This window comes from Chlorocebus sabaeus, chromosome 1 (genome assembly GCF_047675955.1).
Source record: "Chlorocebus sabaeus isolate Y175 chromosome 1, mChlSab1.0.hap1, whole genome shotgun sequence".
Classification (NCBI taxonomy): Eukaryota; Metazoa; Chordata; class Mammalia; order Primates; family Cercopithecidae; genus Chlorocebus; species Chlorocebus sabaeus.
The window spans coordinates 7,548,015-7,571,182 of NC_132904.1; the positions used below are offsets into that span (position 1 = coordinate 7,548,015).

General features: G+C 53.6%; 2 protein-coding genes across 8 annotated transcripts in view; one reads left to right on the forward strand and one right to left on the reverse strand.

Annotated features, from left to right (window-relative positions):
- SPTBN2 (spectrin beta, non-erythrocytic 2) overlaps positions 1-18,961 on the forward strand; it is a 44,596-nt gene extending 25,635 nt beyond the window's left edge. For 6 of the 7 annotated variants that reach the window (XM_073013771.1, XM_073013849.1, XM_037999016.2 and 3 more), the window contains 23 exons: positions 2,122-2,259; positions 2,561-3,317; positions 4,249-4,451; positions 4,770-4,860; positions 5,082-5,228; positions 7,302-7,565; positions 9,800-10,024; positions 10,304-10,393; positions 10,721-10,981; positions 11,080-11,210; positions 11,440-11,644; positions 12,518-12,892; positions 13,884-14,128; positions 14,224-14,362; positions 14,965-15,049; positions 15,296-15,492; positions 15,908-16,050; positions 16,141-16,216; positions 16,293-16,343; positions 16,566-16,786; positions 17,046-17,219; positions 17,773-17,815; positions 18,109-18,961. In XM_073013771.1, coding sequence (XP_072869872.1) covers positions 2,122-2,259; positions 2,561-3,317; positions 4,249-4,451; positions 4,770-4,860; positions 5,082-5,228; positions 7,302-7,565; positions 9,800-10,024; positions 10,304-10,393; positions 10,721-10,981; positions 11,080-11,210; positions 11,440-11,644; positions 12,518-12,892; positions 13,884-14,128; positions 14,224-14,362; positions 14,965-15,049; positions 15,296-15,492; positions 15,908-16,050; positions 16,141-16,216; positions 16,293-16,343; positions 16,566-16,786; positions 17,046-17,219; positions 17,773-17,815; positions 18,109-18,342 — 4,495 coding nt within the window. In that variant the 3' untranslated portion in view covers positions 18,343-18,961. The remainder of the gene's footprint in view (positions 1-2,121; positions 2,260-2,560; positions 3,318-4,248; positions 4,452-4,769; positions 4,861-5,081; positions 5,229-7,301; positions 7,566-9,799; positions 10,025-10,303; positions 10,394-10,720; positions 10,982-11,079; positions 11,211-11,439; positions 11,645-12,517; positions 12,893-13,883; positions 14,129-14,223; positions 14,363-14,964; positions 15,050-15,295; positions 15,493-15,907; positions 16,051-16,140; positions 16,217-16,292; positions 16,344-16,565; positions 16,787-17,045; positions 17,220-17,772; positions 17,816-18,108) is intronic. The other variant, XM_037999013.2, reaches the window with a different exon arrangement.
- A 1,131-nt stretch (positions 18,962-20,092) lies between these two features.
- Positions 20,093-23,168, reverse strand: part of RBM4 (RNA binding motif protein 4) — a 51,100-nt gene continuing 48,024 nt past the window's right edge. The window contains exon 4 of the transcript XR_012092261.1: positions 20,093-21,486. The gene's annotated coding sequence lies outside the window, so the exon portion shown is untranslated. The remainder of the gene's footprint in view (positions 21,487-23,168) is intronic.

A 23,168-nucleotide genomic window follows, 5' to 3' on the forward strand; every position in this document is an offset into this window, starting at 1 on the left:
GTTTTAACAAAAGATGTTAACCATACTCACAAGTAGAGACATTTCACCTCAAACCTCTCTACACCCATCACCCAGATTCAATCATTGCCAATATCTTGCTTTATTTGATTCTCTGCCCTTTTAAAAAGCAAATCCCCAATATTAGCATGTCCCTCCTACATTCTTCAGGGTGCACCCTTTAAGAAATACAAGGAAGTGCCGGGCGCGCTGGCTCACGCCTGTAATCCCAGCACTTTGGGAGGCCAAGATGGGCGGATCATGAGGTCAGGAGATCGAGACCTTCCTGGCTAACACGGTGAAACCCCGTCTCTACTAAAAATACAAAAAATTAGCCAGGCGTGGCAGCGGGTGCCTGTAGTCCCAGCTACTAGGGAGGCTGAGGCAGGAGAATGGCGTGAACCCGGGGGGCGGAGCTTGTAGTGAGTGGAGATCGCGCCACTGCACTCCAGCCTGGGAGACAGAGGGAGACTCCGTCTCAAAAAATATATATATTAAAAAAAAAAAAAAGAAAAGAAATACAAGGAAGCATTCGTACCTACGATACATTATTTTGAAATTGTCTGTGTGGACTTAAAATAGCTGAGGCTTTGAAGTTATAAGCCTTTTAGACAGAGACACTAAAATAGCTTTATTTACAGAATAAATCTTCAAATCATTTATTCAATAATAAATCTTAAAAAAAATTTATAGAACCATTATCACATAGAACAAAATTAGGAATTTCTTGATATGATCTATGATCAATGTGTAATCAAATTTCCTGGTGTTTAAAAAAATGTAATTAGGTTGGGCCTGGTGGCTCACACCTGTAATCCCAGCACTTTCGGAGGCCAAGGCAGGAGGATCACTTGAGTCCAGGAGTTCATAACCAACCTGAGCAACATAGTGCGACTCCACCTCTACACATTTTTTTTTCTTTTAATTAGCCAGGCATGGTGGTGGGCACCTGTAGTCCTAGCTACTGGGGACGCTGAGGCAGGAGGATTGCTTGAGCTCAGAGGTCGAGGCTGCAGTGAGCTGAGATCATGCCACTGCACTCCAACCTGGGTGACAGAGTAAGACCCTCTTTCAAAATAAATAAATAAATAAAAATAAAAATGTAATTAAAGATTTTTTTTAGTTTTCAAGGTATCCTAATGTAGAGGTTAACAAATTACAGCCCTTGGGCCAAATCCAGCCTGCTGCCTGTTTCTGCTTTATTGGAAGAGAGCTGCACTCTTTTTGCATATCGCCCGCGGCTACTTTCAGGCTACAGTAGCAGGGCTGAATAGTTGCTGCAGCAGCTGCGTGGCTCATGAAGCCTATAATATTTACCATTGAGCCCTTTACACAAAACATTTGCAAACCCTGCCCTATTAGAACATAAAATGCCGGCCAGGCGAGGTGGCTCACACTTGTAATCCCAGCACTTTGGGAGGCTGAGGAGGGTGGATCGTGAGGTCAGGAGTTCAAGACCAGCCTGGCCAAGATAGTGAAACCCCCATCTCTACTAAAAATACAAAAATTAGCTGGGCTTGGTGGTGGGTACCTATAATCCCAGCTACTCAGGAGGCTGAGGCAGAGAATTTCTTGAACCCAGGAGGCAGAGGTTGCAGTGAGCCAAGATCGCGCCACTACACTCCAGCCTGGGTGACAGAGTGAGACTCCGTCTCAAAAACAAAAACAAAACATAAAATGTCCCTAGAAGAAGTTATCCTTCACATTTTCATCACCCAGACAAATATTTTTGGTTATTACTTCATTTTCTAACACATATTAGTGGGATAAGACCCAGATAGGCAGCTAAGGGGGAAGTCCCAGGAGGCTCAGAGGATCCGAAAAAGGGTTGGCCCCTTGCCAGGGTCTAGTTTGACTTGTGTGTATGTTCCTGACCTTTACCTTTCACCATCTTTTGAGCAGTTCTAGCGATAATAGTTATTCTGCTTGTTTTGGGGGAGTTGGGGGTTCCTCCCTTGACCCACAGATACTATGAACCTCATAGACTGAGAGGCACAGAGACTCCTGCTGATAGGCCTCCTGGTGAAGGAGACACCCTCCTGGGTGTCTAAGAGAGGTGGACTTAGGTAGACTGGGCACAGTGCTGCCTCCCACAGTTCACGCCTGACTCTTCCACCCTCTCAGGTTCGAGACCCTGGAGCCTGAAATGAACACCCTTGCAGCACAAATCACCGCGGTGAACGCCGTTGCGGAGCAGTTACTGAAGGCCAGCCCCCCAGGCAAGGACCGCATTGTCAACACCCAGGAGCAGCTCAACCACAGGTGGGCTTGGGAGGGCAGAACTGGGAAACTGACAGAGAAATGAAGCAATGGGGATGGCAGTGGGAGGCAGGTTTTGTAGAGCCTGGCAGAGTAGCTACCAAGGAGGAAGCAAACCAGTCTGGAATACGTTGGGAAAGGAAAAAGGATCAAAGAGATGAGAGAGGGAGTCAAGGTAGTCTGAAGCAGCTGCTGGCCAGAAAGGGAGGAGTCAAGGGGAGATACCAAGGGAGAGAGAAGCAGGGAAGAAGCTTCCAAATAGGCCTGGCCAGGGCAGGAAGCTGAACCTTCCCCCTGCTCTCAGGTGGCAGCAGTTTCGGTCCCTGGCAGACGGTAAGAAGGCAGCTCTGACCTCAGCCCTGAGCATCCAGAACTACCACTTAGAGTGTACGGAGACCCAGGCCTGGATGAGAGAGAAGACCAAGGTCATCGAGTCCACCCAGGGCCTAGGCAACGATCTGGCTGGGGTGCTGGCCCTGCAGCGCAAGCTGGCCGGCACGGAGCGGGACCTGGAGGCCATTGCTTCCCGGGTCGGTGAACTGACTCGAGAGGCAAATGCCCTGGCTGCCGGCCATCCCACTCAGGCAGCGGCCATCAACGCCCGGCTCAGAGAGGTGCAGACCGGCTGGGAGGACCTCAGGGCCACCATGCGGCGTCGAGAAGAGTCGCTGGGGGAGGCACGGCGGCTGCAGGACTTCCTGCGCAGCTTGGATGACTTCCAGGCCTGGCTAGGCCGTACTCAGACTGCTGTGGCCTCTGAAGAAGGGCCAGCCACCCTGCCTGAGGCAGAGGCCCTCCTGGCCCAACATGCAGCCCTTCGGGGAGAGGTGGAGCGGGCCCAGAGCGAGTACAGCCGGCTGCGAGCCCTGGGCGAGGAGGTGACCCGGGACCAGGCTGACCCCCAGTGCCTCTTCCTACGACAGCGACTGGAGGCCCTGGGAACTGGCTGGGAGGAGCTGGGCCGAATGTGGGAGAGCCGGCAAGGTCGCCTGGCCCAGGCCCACGGCTTCCAGGGATTCCTGCGGGATGCTCGTCAGGCTGAGGGCGTACTCAGCAGCCAGGTGAAAGTCCGGGCAAAGTCCCAACCAGGAGGAAGAGCAAAGTAGGGACCCGGGAAAATGTGAAGGAGCAGGATGGGCAGGAAGGACATGTTAACAAAATGGGGCCATGCAGTGGTTCAGGCCTGAAATCCCAGCACTTTGGGAGGCCAAAGTGGGAGGATCACTTGAGGCTGAGAATATCCAAACCAACCTGGGCAACATGGCAAGACCTTGTCTTTACAAAAAAAAAAAAAATTTAAGAAAATAGAAGAATTTTTTATAAAGAAAAATGGGAGCCAGACAGGATGGCTCATACCTGTAATCCCAGTACTTTGGGAGGCTGAGGCAGGAGGATAACTTGAGCTCAGGAGTTTGAGACCAGCCTGGGCAACATAGTGAGACCCCCATCTCTACAAAAAGAAAAAAAAAATTAGCTGGGCATGGTCATGCATGCCTGTAGTCCCAGCTACTGGGGAAGCTGAGGCTGGAGGATCACTTGAGCCAGGAGTTTGAGGCTGCAGTGAGCTATGATCATACCACTGCACTCCAACCTGGGCCATAGAATGAGACCCTGTCTCAAAAAAGAAAAGAAAAGGAAAAAAGAAAGAAAAATGGGAATGAAAAAAATGTGAATATAATTTACTAAAACTGACTTTAGAAGAAATAGAAAACCCAGTTTGTCATGTAACTGTTAAAGAAATGGAATCAGGAGCTAGAAGTGAGATAGAACAGGATTTGGGCTGGGGAGTGGAAAGTCCTTCCCACCCAGCTTCCCTGTGACTTTCTGAGACTCTCACACTGGCTGGCAGCCTCCCTGTCTTCAGAGCTCTCCTGGCTACCCTCCCTGTCTGTGGCTTGGCCCCTACCTCTCAGATTTGCCCCTGGGTGGGTCCCTCCTAAGGGGGTGACTTGTGCTGGGGAAAATGAGCTGAATGTCACCACTCCCACGCAGGAATATGTTCTGTCTCACACGGAGATGCCAGGGACACTCCAGGCTGCTGATGCTGCCATTAAAAAATTGGAGGACTTCATGAGCACCATGGACGCCAATGGGGAACGGATCCACGGGCTCCTGGAGGCTGGGCGCCAGCTGGTGTCTGAAGGCAACATCCACGCCGACAAGATTCGGGAAAAGGCAGACTCCATCGAGAGGAGGTCTGATGAGGCGGTCCATGAATTAGGGGTCCCGGGGGAAATCTGGGAAACAGGGTGGCCTCAAAGATGAGTGTGGCACAGGAAACGCACAGATGGGGTAGGAGCTGACGGAGAAGTAGAGGGGAAGAACCAAGTGGTTGGAGAGGGCTGGGAGGTTCTACCCCCAACCAGGGCCAAAAGGAAGTCAGGATTCCTGGGTAACCTCGTGCTCCTGGAAGGCGTTATTCCCCTAGAAGAAATGGAGGCCCCTAGGTTAGCCAAAGGGTCACAGCCCTTTCACAGCAAATTCCAGGGTTTCACAAGAGGGTGTCATTCTAGGCACAGGAAGAATCAAGACGCAGCACAGCAGTTTCTGGGCCGTCTTCGGGACAACCGGGAGCAGCAGCATTTCCTGCAAGATTGTCACGAGGTGAGGCTCCCTGGGGCTCCGGGATATTCCCTAGCCATCTCTTTCCCACCTTGAGCCTAGAATAAGTCCAGCACAAAGTCACCAGAGACTGTGAGCCCCTTCATGGCTTCTTCCTAAGGTGCCCACTTCTCCTGGCTCACTGTGGCCCTGCTTTTATGCCCCACTCTCCCCTCCCTTGGAAATGCCCCCTCTCCTTTGTCCCTGTTTTACGTTTGGTCCAGCTGAAGCTCTGGATTGATGAGAAGATGCTAACAGCCCAGGACGTGTCCTATGACGAGGCCCGCAACCTGCATACCAAGTGGCAGAAGCACCAGGCGTTCATGGCCGAGCTGGCTGCCAACAAAGACTGGCTGGACAAGGTGGACAAGGTGAGTGGTGCTGTGGGGGCTGCCTCTTGGCAGAGTCCCCCACCGTGCAGGGGAGGGCCTGGCTCCAGGACGTGGTTTTCGTCATGGTTAGAGACTGTGGGGCTTCTGGTGCCACAGCTCCACGGTGGAAAGTTATGGCCTGGGAAACAAATGTCTTTGTTGGAAACAGAGAGTGGGACAGTGAGTCCAGAACCTTGATAAAGTACAAATTAGTAGGTAGCCAAACTGCAGCTTGGATTTAACACCATAACTCTTCCTGAGTTCAAAGCAGGATGTCGCTCTTCAGTGGGCTCTGCAAACCTTGTCTGGAAAGGGCTTGGCCTGGATGGTCAATATTTGAGGCTTTGCAGTCCAAACAGTGTCTGCTACAACTACTTATCTCTGTCGTTGTAGTGCAAAAGCAGCCACAGAGAATAGGTGAATGAATGAACATGGCTGTTTCCCAATAAAACTTTATTTGTAAAAACAGGCAGTGGGCCAGATTACCTCATGGGCTGTATGTAGTCTGCCAGTCCTTATTTTCGAGTCTTGCTGTCCCTGGTTCTTGGTCTTCCACCTAGCTCTTCCTCAAGAGCCAAGGACATATAAAGTTTTATATCTGCTCTGCAAGTATCCCTACAGAACATGGTATGCGCTCAACAGTCTGTGAGGCACTGCAAGGTCTACGAAAAGACACTTTCCTTCCCCCAAGGGCATGACGGTTGGGACAAAAAGAGACCAGTGTGCTTTCAATTGTTTCCATTCCATTCAGCAAATATTTACTTGGTAGTACTATATCCAAAGCATTGTATTAGGCACTGCATGGGGTCTGAAAGGGATCCCCTGGTAGGCTCCACCCTGAAGGAATAACGCTGTAGTCAGGATATGAGGCATATACGCAGGTAGCTAAATAGAATCCAGAGAAGCATCTGATGAGTGCTGTGAGAGTGGCCCTGCTGAAGCCTGGGGAATAAGGAGAGAGGAGATATGGAAATTCTAGAAGCAGCAACATCCAGGGCAGTCCATGGTGGATGAGTAGAATTTGGACAAGTGGAGATATTGAGGAAAAGATGTTTCCAGGTAGAGAAAACCGAACAGAAAACCAGTGGTAGGCAGTGCCTGTTTGGGAGCAAGGGGGTGAGCGAGTCTGGCAGCGGCACAGAATGTGTGCAGGGCCCCAGGGAAGAAGAGGAGGGAGAGAAGCCCGGAACACCCTGACCACCACATGCGTGTGCTTCCAAGTGTGGATTGTGCTCAAGGTTGTGAAGTTACCCAGGCAGTGCTAGCCTTTGATGCTCTTCATCCTGACAGCCACAGCCACCTGCAAAATGGCCTGAAGGCAGTGTCTGGGTTTGTGTTCCCCTAGAAGCAGACCTAGAAACAATGATTCTAGGGAGGTGACCCCGGGAAGCATCAGTAGGGGAATGGAGCGATGAGAAGGGACAGAAGTCATGCCAGTTACCCCCATGGGCAGCGGGAGCCCAACCCTCATGGGGCACTCTGGGGGGGTGTAGATGAAACAGAACACAGCACCCGCACAGCCACAGCACTTGGATGCGGCGTATTTATCCATCAGCTCCCTGTTTGTCACTAGTTGAGGGCTGCTTCTGGGCTCGTTAACTCCGTGGCTCTTCCAATTTGCCTTCCACACAGTTCAAGGGAGCACACTTCCCTCACCACCCCAGACGCAAAAATCCTCAAGCAGAAAAGCTGGAAGTGGGGAAACCAGGTGGGACTCGCTATCAATGAAGTGAAGAGTAATGAGTTGAGAAATACAAAACGATGGCAAATTAGTCAATGTGCAGTGTGGTGCCAGAAACCACAGGCACCAAGGAACCCAAACTAAAGAGAGATTGCAAGGGCTTCCTCGCTGAAATGCTCTTTGAACTGGGTCTTGAAGGAGGAGTGGGGTTCATCAGCGGTGAGGGAACAGCAGTTTAGAAGGGATCTTAAACCTCTGCGAAGAGTATGTCGATGAGAACACACAAGGACTTAGAATTATTGCCCACACTTCAGGTCACTACTGCCCGTGCTCTCAGCCTCTAAAGTTCAAGCTAATTTGGGCACTTTGACGTTCTCTGTCTTGCCTTCCAGGAAGGGCGAGAGCTGACTCTTGAGAAGCCAGAGCTGAAAGCCCTGGTGTCGGAGAAGCTGGGGGACCTGCACAGGCGCTGGGACGAGCTGGAGACCACCACCCAAGCCAAAGCCCGCAGCCTCTTTGATGCCAACCGAGCTGAGCTGTTTGCCCAGAGCTGCTGTGCCCTGGAGAGCTGGCTGGAGAGCCTGCAGGCCCAGCTGCACTCGGATGACTACGGCAAGGACCTCACCAGCGTCAACATCCTGCTCAAGAAGCAGCAGGTGTGCTGTGGGCCTTTGATGGGGATGGTGAATAGCAGAAGAAAGGAAGGGGTCTGAAGCTTTCAAGATTTGGGAGGCCAGCTAAGGCCTGGCAGATAACACCTTCAGTAGCATTTCCCAGAGTCATTTCTCTGGGCAGCCAGTATCAGAATCTCTAGGGATATGTCACAGTCAGGATTAGAGTTAGGAGACAGATCCACTAATAATTTGAAGATGAGAACTTCAGTAAAAAGAAATATTAATTAGGCCAGGCACGGTGGCTCACACCTGTAATCCCGGCACTTTGGGAGGCCGAGGCAGGTGGGTCACTTGAGGTCAGGAGTTCAAGACCAGCCTGGCCAACATGATGAAACCCCATCTTTACTAAAAATACAAAAATTAGCTGGGCGTGGTGGCACGTGCCTGTAATCCCAGCTATTTGGGAGGCTGAGACAGGAGAATGGCTTGAACCCAGGAGGCAGAGGTTGCAGTGAGCCATGATCGTGCCATTGCACTCCAGCCTGGACGACAGAGCGAGACTCCGTCTCGAAAAAAAAGAAGTATGAATTAGGAAAAGGTGGTAAAGAGAACTCTACAGCAGGGGCTAGAAAATTTTTTCAGTAAAGCACCAGATAGTAAATATTTGGGGCTTTGTGGGTCATAAGGTCTGTGTCACAGCCCTTCACCTCTGCCCTTGTAAGGTAAAAGCAGCTGTGGATTATACATAAAATAAAGGGTATGGCCAGGTGTGGCGGCTCACACTTGTAATCCCAACACTTTGGGAGGCCGAAGTGGGCGGATCCCTTGAGTCCAGAGACCAGCCTGGGCAACAAGGCAAAACCCCATCTCTACAAAAAAATACAAAAAATAGCTGGGCGTGGTGGTGGTGTGTGCCTGTAGTCCCAGCTACTCTGGAGGCTGAGGTGAGAAGATTGCTTGAGCCTGGGAAGTCGAGGCTCCAGTGGGCTGTGACTGTGCCACTGCACTCCAGCCTGAGTGGCAGAGCGAGACTTGTCTCAAAAAAATTTTTAAAAAGGGGTGCAGCTGTGGTCCAATAAAGACTTTATAGGCCGGGCGCGGTGGCTCAAGCCTGTAATCCCAGCACTTTGGGAGGCTGAGACGGGCGGATCACGAGGTCAGGAGATCGAGACCATCCTGGCGAACACGGTGAAACCCCGTCTCTACTAAAAATACAAAAAAAAAAAAAAAAACTAGCCGGGCGAGGTGGCGGGCGCCTGTAGTCCCAGCTACTCGGGAGGCTGAGGCAGGAGAATGGCGTAAACCCGGGAGGCGGAGCTTGCAGTGAGCTGAGATCCGGCCACTGCACTCCAGCCTGGGTGACAGAGCGAAACTCCGTCTCAAAAAAAAAAAAAAAAAAAAAAAAAAAAGACTTTATAAGGCTAGGCAGTGGGCTGGACTTACTGGTCCCTGCTCTAAAGAATGCAGAATGGGAAGTGTAGGGAGCAGCTGACACCTCTGGGGTCGAGGAGTCCTCCAGGAAGGAGCAAGATGGCTGAGTCTCAGACCTCCTTGGAGAGGGCAGAGGCCCACTGAATGGCCTGGAAATTTGCCGGGGTATCACAGGCCAGAGCAGGTCTGAAGCCAGCAAGCCAAGGCTGACCAGCAGGAAGTGGCCACTGGAGTGCAGCAAAACTTGCCAGAGAGTTAAGAGCCACTGAATCTCTTGCGCACTGTGGACAGTTTTGCTGTAGGAGGAAGAAAAACACCCTGAAACTGTGGAATGCCCTGCATCTGCTAGCATTGTGGTATCCCTCCAGCGCCCTCTGCTGACAAGGCCTAGATTGTGCCCGCTGGCAAAGGAGGAATGTTTCCAGGGACCAGTTCCAGTGTCTCAAAGCAGGGCCACGATGGATTGGGGATGGAGAGACAATGAGTTGATAATGGGCACAGTTATCGCACTACCCTGGATTTTTTAATCTCAGTCTTTTAGATTTGGGGGTGTGGGTGCAGGTTTGTTAGAAGGTTATATTGTGTGATGCTGAAGTTCGGGGCATAACTGAACCCATCACCCATGTAGTAAGCACAGTACCCAACAGAGATTCTTTCAACCCCTGCCCTTGGACTCTTGTGTGTATAAAGTTGGAGATCCACTGATCCAGCCCACGAGGGGATGCTCTCCCTGGGTGAGCTGCAGTGATAAGCAGCCACAGTGGGCTGGATAGAGACGGGTGTCTCTGCTGGGCGTGAAGGCGGAAATGCAGAGCTAACATGTCCTTCCTCCTGGCGGTTTGCAGATGCTGGAATGGGAGATGGCTGTGAGAGAGAAGGAGGTGGAGGCAATTCAGGCCCAGGCCAAAGCGCTGGCCCAGGAGGACCAGGGTGCAGGGGAGGTGGAGAGGACCTCGAGGGCTGTGGAAGAGAAGTTCAGGGCCTTGTGCCAGCCCATGCGGGAACGCTGCCGGCGCCTGCAGGCTTCTCGCGAGCAGCACCAGTTCCACCGGGACGTGGAGGATGAGATTGTGAGTCACTGGGGCCAAGGACGGCAAGCTGCCCCCAGCCACGTGGCTTTCCAGCCTCCCTCCTCAATGCCAGGGAGATGCCAGCAGGGCTCTGCTCCCTCTTCTCTTTGGCATTGACCGTCTCCCCTCTAGGGAGACTTGGGGATGCCCCCCAGAACCAGAGAGGACCGTTCCCTACACACACGGAGGCAGCCCCAGGTGTCCCCACTCCCACTAATCAGTCCCTGGTGCTTTTGCCTTGCCCTCTGGGCCTCCACTGACGGCCTCTTCCTCTTCCAGTTGTGGGTGACAGAGCGGCTGCCCATGGCCAGCTCCATGGAGCATGGCAAGGACCTACCCAGTGTCCAGCTTCTCATGAAGAAAAACCAGGTGAGGCAGAGGCTGAAGGTAAAAGAGAAGTTCCCAGGAGCCTCCCCAGACTTGGACGTGTGTTTTTTCTTAAGACCAGGCCCCCCTCGATGCTGAGTGTAACCCTGGACTTCAGTGGCTGTCTTTCCTCACCTCGGGAGGGTGGGTCCTCTCAGTGGGACCTAGTGGGGGCTGGGGGGCTGAGGGGTGTTACCATCGCACCCCCAGGCTAGGAGAGGGAGCAGAGGACCCAGGAAGGAGAGAGGCACAGGGGTGAAGGGTGGTCTCCAGGAGCATGTGGGGCTGCGGCAGGCCTTTCAGCATTTTCTCTTCTGTGGCCATGGGCAGACTCTGCAGAAGGAGATTCAGGGCCATGAGCCCCGGATCGCGGACCTGAGGGAGCGGCAGCGTGCTCTAGGTGCAGCAGCAGCAGGCCCGGAGCTGGCCCAGCTGCAGGAAATGTGGAAACGCCTGGGCCACGAGCTGGAACTTCGAGGGAAGCGACTCGAGGAGGCCCTGCGAGCCCAGCAGTTCTACCGTGATGCCGCCGAGGCGGAGGCCTGGATGGGCGAGCAGGAATTACACATGATGGGCCAGGAGAAGGCTAAGGTGAGGGCCAGGACAGAGCCTGGTGTATGTGGCCAGTTCTGCCCTTCCCTGACCCGCTGCTTGATGCCACTGTCCCCTCCCACCGTCCCTTCCCCCAGGATGAGCTGAGTGCCCAGGCAGAAGTGAAGAAGCACCAGGTGCTGGAGCAAGCCCTGGCCGACTACGCGCAGACCATCCACCAGCTGGCAGCCAGCAGCCAGGACATGATTGACCATGAGCACCCAGAGAGGTGGGTGCAGCGGCAGCCCAGCCCAGCCTAGGGGAGGAGCTGGCTGCAGGAACAGGAAGGTGCAGGGAATGTGGAGCCTTCAGTGCTGTGTGCATGGAGCCTCCTAGAAAGCTGGAGCGCAGGGTGGGCGAGCTATTGGGAGACTCAGAGGGACAGGGCTCCACAGAACAGGCCGGAGGTCAGAGCTACACCCCTGAGTCCCACAGTGCCTCTCCCACTCTTTCTGCAGCACGAGGATATCCATCCGCCAAGCCCAGGTGGACAAGCTGTATGCCGGCCTGAAGGAGCTGGCGGGAGAGCGGCGGGAGCGCCTGCAGGAGCACCTCCGGCTGTGCCAGCTCCGCCGCGAGCTGGATGACCTAGAGCAGTGGATCCAGGAGCGCGAGGTCGTGGCGGCCTCCCACGAGCTGGGCCAGGACTATGAGCATGTGACTGTGAGTGTAGGGAGAGCACCCAGCTGAGATCAGCCATGGGAAGAGTGGAGGACCCACAGGGAGACTAGGATCTGGTCGCAGGCAGAGCACTGGGGGGCCAGGAGACAAGACCAGGCTGAGCAGGCACTGCCCTCCTGATTTTGAGGTATATGATTTGAAGAGGCTGGGCCTGGTGGCTCACATATGTAATCCTAGCACCTTGGGAGGCTGAGGTGGGAGGATTGCTTAAGTCCAGGAGTTTGAGACCAGCCTGGGCAACATAGTGAGACCCCCATCTCTACAAAAAAAAAATGTTTTTTAATTAGCCAGGCACGGCAGTGCATGACTGTAGGCCCAGCTACTCAGGAGGCTAAGGTGGGAGGATCTCTTGAGCCTAGGAGGTCGACACTGCAGTGATTGCGCTAGTGCACTCCAGAGTAAGACCCCATCTCTAAATACACACACACACACACACACAATTTGAAGAATTGTGCAGAAAGGGGACATGAAGCTGAGCTGAGACAAGGGCAAATAGGAAATTATCACTCACACTTTTCAACAGAATTCAACAAAACGGGGTATGATCCACGGTTTGGGGGCTTGGAGCCTCTGTCGTATAGAAATATGGGCCATAGTTAGGGGATTCTTGTCTGAGGCCTGAGGGTCCCAAGCACCTCAAAACCCCTTTGCTGGTGGTGGAGGGCACCTGTCGAATACAGGGTCAGTGGGAAGTAGCCATGCCTGCTCCTTAACCACCGGGAGGAAACGTGTCCTGGCCCCATGGCCAGCGGGGAGAGGTGGGTTCTGAGTTTGGAGAGGAGGACTCGCCCCATCAGGCAGGGACCACATCCCCCAACATCACAGCATGGTCTGTCCATCTGCTTCCTCTACCAGATGCTCCGAGACAAATTCCGAGAGTTCTCCCGGGACACGAGCACCATCGGTCAGGAGCGCGTAGATAGCGCCAATGCACTGGCCAATGGGCTCATTGCTGGGGGCCATGCCGCACGGGCCACTGTGGCCGAGTGGAAGGACAGTCTCAACGAAGCCTGGGCTGACCTGCTTGAGCTGCTGGACACGCGGGGTCAGGTGCTGGCCGCGGCATACGAGCTGCAGCGCTTCCTGCACGGGGCACGCCAAGCCCTGGCGCGGGTGCAGCACAAGCAGCAGCAGCTTCCGGACGCGACTGGCCGCGACCTCAACGCTGCCGAGGCCCTACAGCGCCGACACTGTGCCTACGAGCACGACATCCAGGCCCTCAGCGCCCAGGTCTGACCCAAGCATGCGGAGGTGGGGGAGGCTTGGAGGAGGCCAAGGGGGAAATGCCGGGGAGAGTTCCCAGGAGCTAGGGCAGAGCTCAGAAATGCTGGGAGGATGGCACCCTTTGGAGGGCCATTTCGAGATGAGGAAATTGCTCCAAGGAAACATCTCTGTTTGGCTGGGCACGGTGGCTCTCGCCTGTAATCCCAGCGCTTTGGGAGGCCGAGGAGGGCAGATCACCTGAGATTGGGAGTTTGAGACCAGCCTGACCAACATAGAGAAACCCTGTCTCCACTAAAAATACAAAATTAGCTGGGCCTGGTGGCATATGCCTGTAATCCCAGCTACTCAGGAGGCTGAGGCAGGAGAATCACTTGAACCTGGGAGGCAGAGGTTGTACACACCACTGTACTCCAGCCTGGGCAACAAGAGCGAAACTCGTCTCAAAAAGAAAGAAACTATCTCTGGCAGGGGACATCTAGCCACTGCATTCACACTTTTAATGACAAGCCCCCTTGAGAGCCCATGATGTCTTCAGGGGTTCCCAGTGGCCAGGAGACTCTTCATGCTCTGCTAAATCTGACTGTTGGTGCTTCCCAGGCTTGAGCTCTAGGCCCACACTCAGTAAGCATGGATCCTTCCCTCAACCACTAAAACCCATCAGCCCCTGCCTGAATCCCCTCTTCAGGCTAAGTGTCTCGTTCTAGCAATCTCCAAGGTCCATAACATCCTAGACAGGCCTCTGAAAGTTCAACTGGCCAATGGCCCTTTTCCAGATCCTCCCCAAGTTAAGCCCAGGTTCCCAGATGAGACCCAATAGGGCAGAGTGTGGCCAAGCACCTGCCTTCATCTTTCCCAGCACCCCCACTCCCTGGCTCCTCCCCCTGCTTCTCTGGCTGTGAGACAGGCAGCAGGAGGTGAGAGCAGCAGCCAGAACTGAGGCAGGCTGCGGCTCCTTGGAGTCCCCCGCTCTGCCTGACTCTGACCCGGGGCCCCGCAGGTCCAGCAGGTGCAGGACGATGGCCACCGGCTCCAGAAGGCATATGCTGGAGACAAGGCTGAGGAGATCGGCCGCCACATGCAGGCCGTGGCTGAGGCCTGGGCTCAGCTTCAGGGAAGCTCTGCCGCCCGCCGGCAGCTGCTGCTGGACACCACGGACAAGTTCCGCTTCTTCAAGGCTGTCCGGGAACTGATGCTCTGGATGGATGAGGTCAACCTGCAGATGGATGCCCAGGAGCGTCCCCGGTGAGAACCCTAGGGCCCGGGGCCTCCATGGGTTGTGTGGCTGGGCTGTGATGGGGCTGTGGGCAGCAGATGATGCTGCTTCTGCCTCCCCCCAGGGATGTGTCCTCCGCGGATCTAGTCATCAAGAACCAGCAAGGCATCAAGGCAGAGATAGAGGCCCGGGCGGACCGCTTCTCCTCCTGCATCAACATGGGGAAGGAGCTGCTGGCCAGGAGCCACTATGCGGCCGAGGAGGTGGGTGAGGCCCGGGTGGCCGGGCCATTCTCACTGTGCAGTGCTGAACACTGACTTCTTGGCGGCTTTCTGCTTCCTCTCATTCTTTCTTTGCAAGAAATTTTTCATTCTCCCCTCAGTGCCATTCAGGGGTTTCTTGCATTCTGGAAATGTGAGAACCGTCTGCCTCTTGACATCAGAAATCACTGGTCCTGGACCAGGCATGGTGGCTCACGCCTGTAATTCCAGCACTTTGGGAGGCCCAGGCGGGCAGATCACCTAAGGTCACGAGTTCGAGACCAGCCTGGCCTCCAAGGGTTGTGTGGCTAGGCTGTGATGAAACATGGTGAAACCCCATTTCTACTAAAAACACAAAAATTAGCCGGACATGGTGGTGGGTGCCTGTAATCCCAGCTACTCGGAGGCTGAGGCAGAAGAATTGCTTGAACCTGGGAGGCAGTGAGGTTGCAGTGAGCTGAGATTGCGCCATTCCCTGGGCAATAAGAGCGAAACTCTGTCTCAAAAAAAAAAGAAAGAAAGAAATTATCTGTCACCCTGGGTGACTCCCCGGGGCCCTGGAAAGACCTCACATCCTGGTGCTAACTCATATCTCTGTCCCCCAGATCTCAGAGAAGTTGTCTCAGCTGCAGGCACGGCGCCAGGAGACGGCTGAGAAGTGGCAGGAGAAGATGGACTGGCTTCAGCTGGGTGAGCTGCTGAGGGGGCCCCAGGTGCTGTGGGGAGTGGGGGGCATTCTGCACCCTGTGGTTTCCAGAGTAGGTGAGACCAGGAACCCTGGGTGTGAAACTCACGATGTCCAACCTTGGCGCTGCCTGGCACAGCTCTGGGGCAGTGGCTTTCTCTGTGTCCCTGTTCTTGAGGTTGCCATGGCCACTGTGCCCTGCCAGTGGCTACTCTGACCCACCATCTTCCTGTGACCCCCGATCCCACCAGTTTTGGAGGTGCTCGTGTTTGGAAGAGATGCAGGGATGGCAGAGGCCTGGCTCTGCAGCCAGGAGCCACTGGTGCGCAGCGCTGAGCTGGGTTGCACGGTTGATGAAGTTGAGAGCCTTATCAAGCGGCACGAGGCCTTCCAGAAGTCAGCAGTGGCCTGGGAGGAACGATTCTGTGCGCTAGAGAAGCTTACTGCGGTGAGGGACACAGGACCCCAGATGCCCACCCCCAACCTGCTCCCCCGACCCATGCTTGCTTCTGCTTGGAGAAGACATGTCTTCTCTCTTGCCACTGTACCAGTGGCTCCCGCTCCCCCAACCCATGCTTGCTTCTGCTTGGAGAAGACATGTCTTCTCTCTTGCCACTGTACCAGTGGCTCCCAGATGTGAGCTGAGAGTGCCGTTGTCACCACACCTTTAGGAGGTGTCAGTTCCCCTGGGTGAGGCTGAGACACCTTCTCCCATTTTGTCTCTTGTCCCCACCGTCTTCTCGAATTCTGTTCTCCTTTTATCATATTTCATCAAATCAGAGTTGAGACATTTCAGCTCTCCCTATTTCCCTGGCCCTCTTACACGCGACTTTCTACACGCTGAATGCAGCATTTTTTGACAGCTAGAGGAGCGGGAGAAGGAGCGGAAGAGAGAGAGGGAGGAGGAGGAGCAAAGGAAACAGCCGCCTGCTCCTGAACCTACAGCCAGTGTGCCTCCAGGGGACCTGGTGGGCGGCCAGACGGCTCCTGACACCACCTGGGACAGGTGAGAGCCAGGACGCCTGGGGTAGGAGGAGGAGGCTGAGCCCAGGCCACCCAGGGACTAATGATTCTGTGTTGTCTTTGGTCATCCCAGAACCCAGCTACGGCCACCACCATCCACACAAGCCCCCAGTGTTAATGGAGTCTGCACAGATGGAGAGCCCTCACAGGTGACCCCACTGTCCCCCTGTTCCCCCATCGGAGTCGTAGCCCCTCCACCCCTTTTACAGATTCTTATTCTTGCAGCCCCTGCTGGGACAACAGAGACTTGAGGACAGCAGCTCCCCTGAAGGGGCGGTGAGTTCCCCTGCAAGTGTGGGTGTTGATAACTGGGAGGCGAAGGGTCCAGAAGGGGTGGTGAGTGGGGTGGGGGAGTACTGGGGGTGGGATGTGAGAAGGCAGAGGCTCACGGGCAGCTTGGGGGCAGGAAGACCCAACTCCTGGACACGGAGCTTCCTGGCACTCAGGTTAGGGATCTCCCATCTCATCCTTTGACACTGACACTGATTTCCCCCCTAGGGACCTGGCCCAGGGAACGAAGCCAATGGGCCCCGGGGAGACAGGCAGACCCGGACTCGGGGCCCGGCCCCACCTGCGATGCCCCAGAGCAGGTCCACCGAGTCAGCCCACGCTGCCACCCTGCCTCCTCGAGGCCCAGAGCCGTCTGCCCAGGAGCAGATGGAGGGGGTACTGTGTCGCAAGCAAGAGATGGAGGCCTTCGGGAAGAAGGCTGCCAACAGGTACAGCCTCTCCGGAGCCTGCCCTCAGAGGGGATTTCCCCAGAGCCTCTGCCCAGATAGAGGAAGGGATGCCCTTTAAAGTACATCTTCTGGGCAAAGGGTAGGACTTGGGACCAGAGCAGGGCCTCAGGGGAGGACCAGAGGGTGTGAAGACCATGGCCTAAAGATGGGAGCAGAACTGGAAGTCCTAGGATACCCAAGAGGGCCCCGGGTAGCAGGAGCCACCGAGGCCAGCCAGTCAGCACCATGTCCCTCGCAGGTCCTGGCAGAACGTGTACTGTGTCCTGCGGCGTGGGAGCCTCGGCTTTTACAAGGATGCCAAGGCAGCCAGCGCGGGAGTGCCATACCACGGAGAAGTGCCTGTCAGCCTGGCCAGGGCCCAGGGCAGCGTCGCCTTTGATTACCGAAAGCGCAAACACGTCTTCAAGCTGGGGTAGGAACAGGGAACAGTGCTCTTGGGATGGGAGGAGAGTTGGGAGTGGCACAGGTGAGCCGTGAGTCAGGTCCAGAGGGAGGGGAGTTCCTGTAAGGAACCCCTGAGTAGAGTAACCAGGCCAGCCACTTGGGGACAGTGTAGATGAGGGAGGCGGGGATTCTGGTTGTCTCCACACCAAGGGGAGCAGGAGAACCAAGACCCAGGCCTGATGGCTGCCGATGTCAAGGTGAAAAATTACCCAGGGTGGGAAATCCAAAGGCAGGGATCTGGCAAGACCTCCAGGGGCCTGTCCCTACCTGCCAGCAAGCAGCCGGAGCAGGAGGCCCAGGCTGGGGTGGAAGTGAGCTCCCCCTGCCTCTGTGGCCAGTCAGAAAGGATGTGCTTCTGCAGTCGGGGAAGACTGAAGAATGTGCAGAGCATGTCTGGTCCGGCTCCGAGGGCTGCAGCCAGATGTCCCAGCCCGGTGTTGGGTCATGATTGCGCTCTCACCAGCAGCGACCTGGCACATCCAGATTCTCAGCTCTGCCTTGTGGCCTCTCTCCCCCAACAGCTTACAGGATGGAAAAGAATATTTATTCCAGGCCAAGGATGAGGTGAGCTGTCCTCCGTGTTCCTCTCTGTCCGTGCCATTCCAGAACCCTCCAGCTGCAGACTCCCCTTCCTTCCCTGTCCTCCCTCTTTTTCCTGGTCTCGTCCTTTGTGGTAAGACTGGATGTGTGTGACAGCCGCACCAGGCCGCACTCCCTGTCTAAGCCGGCTGCATTCTCCTAATAGCATGAAACAGTCAGCTCACTTTCTGCCTCCTCCTCTCACACTTCCCTGCTGTCCACCATGGCCACCCCAGCGGAGCATCCTTAAAGCTGACCAAGGGTCTTTCCGTCCACAGGCAGAGATGAGCTCGTGGCTACGGGTGGTGAATGCAGCCATTGCCACTGCGTCTTCTGCCTCTGGAGAGCCCGAAGAGCCGGTGGTGCCCAGCACCACCCGGGGCATGACCCGGGCCATGACCATGCCCCCAGTGTCACCTGTCGGGGCTGAGGGGCCTGTTGTGCTCCGCAGCAAAGACGGCAGAGAACGAGAGCGAGAAAAACGCTTCAGCTTCTTCAAGAAGAACAAGTAGCTGGGGGCAAGGTCCCAGGCCAGCTCCTTCCCTCCGTTCAGGAAACTGCCAGGGACAGTCGACAGGGACCACCCTCTTGTCAGGACAACTGCCTGCTGCTAGGGTCTGTTGCCAAGGTCAACCCATCACCAGGAACTGTCACTGGGGACAAGTCTGTGTTCCCAAGGGCAGCCCTTCTCTTCTGCTGTTTAATTCCAGACTGGTGGTGGGACCCAGGCAACCCCCTCTCCCACCCCCGCCGACTTCTCCCCTCTTTCCTCAGCCTCGTGCCTCTGTCCCTCACCAAGGTGCGGACAGTGCCGCACCCTCAACGTAGGCCATGTGGGGAGTGACTGCCCTGCCTCAGGGTCATTCTCCCACCACAGCGAGGGCACTCGCCTTCTGCCTTCTGGTTCCTCACCCCTGGGACCAGCCAGGAACCTCTCAGAGCTGAAGCAGGCCCTGGGGGCAGGAGTGCCAGATGACAGGCGCAGGAGCCCTCCCTCCCCACCCCCACCCTCTAACTCCAGCTGCCACTCCATCTCCAGCTGCTCTCAATGGCTTTCAAGGTGTGTTGTTCAGGGACAGCCACCGCCTTGAGTCTGGCCAAGGAGGTGATTAAACAGCTCAGCTTCTCTCACTGCCTCTGGGTGTCTTTGCTTTCCTGACCACAGCCTCTCTGCCCAAGCCCGTGTCCTCTCCTTTGGTTCTGGTCTCCTGCATCTCACGTTTCCACTCTGCTCCAGCCTCCAAGCTCTTGAAGAGCTGTGCCACACTGAGAGCTTCCCTGACCCAGTCTCATTTCCCTGTGACAGTGACCTCCAGTATGCTGGGTTGACCAATGCCAAGCCACTTTTTAGACCAAAGTAGTTCCCCATGGGTTGGGATGATGTCACCAAGCAGTATTCATGTTAAAAAGCAATGAGGACTCCTTCCCTGGTGCACAATTTTCTTCACTTGTGAGTCTCTAAACTGTTTTCAAATTGGAAGACTGGGAAGCATTGCTACAGCCCCCAGCCAGTCTCAGGCACTGCTCAGCCCAGTGGTGGAAAGCTGAGCACATAGCGGGTGCTTACTGCCCCCACTTGCTATCTGCTCTCCAGTAGATAAGGGAGCTCAGACAGGGATCAGAGAAGTGGCAGGTTCCAATAAACTGACCAACAGAATGAAGTCACTCTGGGAAGCCATGAGGTAACTTTACAGCCCAAGTGTGTAAATACACAGAGGATTTTTTATATATATACACACACACACACACACACACACACACACACACACACATATATATATATATTTGAGACAGAGTCTCACTCTGTCAGCCAAGCTGGACTGCAGTGGCGCAATCAAAGCTCACTGCAACCTCCACCTCCCAGGTTCAAGCAATCCTCCCACCTCAGCCTCCTGAGTTGCCTGAATCACAGGCACATGCCATCACACCCAACTAAGTTTGTTTATTTTTTGTAGAGACGGGGTCTCACTATGTTGCCCAGGTCAGTCTCGAATTCCTGGGCCCACCTTGGCCTCTCAGACTGTTGGGATTACAGGTGTGAGCCACCATGCCCAGCTGAGACTACCTTCTGGATCTGGTGAAGTATTAAAAAGGAGCTGGTGGCTTCTCCTTTGTCTCTGGCTTGGCAATCGGAGCTTTCAGGGCAGGGTGTTTGTCTCCCGATGTTGATGGAAGTGGCCACTCCTTGGTGGCCTCCAACAGGAAAAGTGTGTTCTCTCATTGTTTTCTATACACACAGACAACCATTTTTCCAGGAAGGCAGCCCCATCTTCAATGTCATTGACTGCGGGCCTGACTATCATCAGTCATGACGAAGACCGAGTCAGGTGTGTGCAGGCCCAGAACTAGCCCATCACAGCCCCAGAGTGGGCTCCAAACCTGAGATCTGGTAGACCAGAGAGCCTGCAGGATAATTTCCCCCTTAAGATGGGCAGATTTACTGTTCCACAACCAACAGGTAGATACATGTAACTAGAACAATCTGTCATGGGACTAAGTGGAAGAATCCATCAGCATTACACAGGCATCTTTTCTTCAAATACAACTGTAAAATCTCCACTGTTTGAAGAGACAGTCATACCTTGGGGGTGCTCAGGGAATCTAGGAATTTGCACTCCAAGGTGGCAAGCCTGCGGGGGGGTTGAAGGGAAACAATAGTTGGAAATGTTAGAAAGAAATGTATACGGAGAAATTAATGGAGAAATGATTATTTTAATGTGATATGTAAGTGTAAATAGGACAGCCAGTTGAAGCAGTCCCTCAGAAGGGGCAGGTATTGTGAACACAGAGGTGAGACTGAAGGTTCCGAGCAGCATCTGCAAATGTGGCAGCAGAAGCACTTCAGGGCATGATTCCTTAAGAATAGGACATAGAAGAGGGGAAGCATAGTGTCAGGAATTAAGTCAGAAAACACCTTCAGCTGTGAGTGGAAGAAAGAAAAACTTCCAGGAAAGGCAACAGGATAGAATGAGGCGGTGAGACAAGTTAGAGACAAGTTAGACACAAAAATACAATAAATGCAGGCACCACAAATCAATGAAGAGAGATGGCAGATAAAAATGGATTACTTAGGCCGGGCGCGGTGGCTCAAGCCTGTAATCCCAGCACTTTGGGAGGCCGAGACGGGCGGATCACGAGGTCAGGAGATCGAGACCCTCCTGGCTAACACGGTGAAACCCCGTCTCTACTAAAAAATACAAAAAAGCTAGCTGGGCGAGGTGGCGGGCGCCTGTAGTCCCAGCTACTCCGGAGGCTGAGGCAGGAGAATGGCGTAAACCCGGGAGGCGGAGCTTGCAGTGAGCTGAGATCCGGCCACTGCAGTCCAGCCCGGGCTACAGAGCAAGACTCCGTCTCAAAAAAAAAAAAAAAAAAAAAAAAAATGGATTACTTGGCCAGGCATGGTGGTTCACGCTTATAATCCCAACACTTTGGGAAGCTAAGGTGAGTGGGTCACTTGAGCTCAGGAGTTCAAGACCAGCCTGGGCAACATGGTGAAACTCCATCTCTACAAAAATTAGCCAGGTGTAGTGGCACGTACCTGTAGTCCCAGCTACTTGGGAGGCTGAGGCAGGAGCATTGCTTGAACCTTGGAAGTAGAGGTTACGGTGAGCCGAGATCATGCCATTGCACTCCAGTCTGGGCAATAAAGTGAGACCCTGTCTCAAAAAAAAAAAAAAGGGATTAATTATGTAGTGAAAAATATATTTGCATTTTTAACGTCACCTACAAGAGTGGACTTTAGGTCCATGCTGTCCACAGCAGCAGCCACCAGCCATGTGTGGCTACTGAGATGTAGCCAAACCAAGTGTGCCGTGGCTCTGAAACACCAGACATCAAGCATGGAAGAGGACAACAACTTTAAATACCTTAATTTTTATATTGATTATGTGTTTTAATAATATTTTAGATATATTGGGTTTCAAAAGTATCATTAAAGTGAGTTTCACCTATTTTGCTTACTTTTTAAATGTGTTTGCTGGAAATTTTTAAATTACATACATAGCTAACATTGTATTTTTATTGGATAGCACTGCTGTAAATGGGCTCCAGATCTAAATGCAAAAGGTAAAAAATATAATGTTAATAGGCCGGGTACGGTGGCTCATGCCTGTGATCCCAGCACTTTGGGAGGCCAAGGAGGGTGGATCACATGAGGTCAGGAGTTTGAGACCAGCCTGGCCAATATGGTGAAACCCCATCTCTACTAAAAATACAAAAATTAGCCGGGCGTGGTGGCACACACCTGTAGTCCCAGCTACTAGGGAGGCAGGAGAATGGCTTGAACCCTGGAGGCAGAGGTTGCAGTGAGCCCAGATCACACCACTGCACTCCAGCTTGGGCAACAAGAGCGAAACTCCATCCCCCAAAAAACAAAAACAAAAACATAACGTTAATAGACTAAAATGTAGGAGAATATCTTGTGACTAAGGAGGCTACAGAAGAACATCTTATACAAAAGTTCAAAAGCAGGCCAGGTGCAGTGGATCACACCTGTAATCTCAGCACTTTGGGAGGCGAGATGGAAGGATCACTGGAGCTCAGAAGTTCAAGACCAGCCTGGGCAACACAGCGAAACCTCGTCTCTACAAAAAAATTTTTTAATTAGCCAGGCATGGTGGCACCCAACTGTAGTCCCAGCTACTTGGGAGGTTGAGGCGGAAGGATTGCTTGAGCCCGAGAGGTTGAGGCTGCAGTGAGCCATGATCACACCACTGCACTCTAGCCTGGGCAACAGGCTGTCTCAAAAGAAAAAAAAAAAAAAAAAAAAAAAGTTCAAAAGCACAGCTTTAAGATAAAAATTAATTTCATTGCACAAGAAACAAGGATTTCTGTTCAGTGAAGGACACCATGGACAGAGTTAATAATTAGTGGAATGAGAGATGGTATTTGAGACCAATAAGAGATTAGAATATACGAAAAAGCCCTACAAATCAACAACAAAAAAGGAGCCTGCAACCTGAAAAGAAAGATGGGCAAAAGATATGAACAGGAAATTTACAGAAGCATAAACTCAAAAATTCAAGAGGCCAGGTGTAGTGCCTCACACCTGTAACCCTAGTGATTTGGGAGGCTGAAGTGGGAGGATCACTTGAGGCCAGGAGTTCGAATAGCCCAGGCAACATAGTGAGACCTCGTTTCTACCAAAAACAAAAAAATTAGCTGAGCATATAGTCCTAGCTACTTGGGAGGCTAAGGCCTGAGGCCTTCAGCCTCCTGAAGCAGGAGGATTATTTGAGCCCAGGAGCTCAAGGCTACAGTGAGCTATGATTGTGCCACTGCACTTCAGCCTGCATGATAAAGCAAGACCCTTTCACAGAAAACAAGTCTGGGCGCAGTG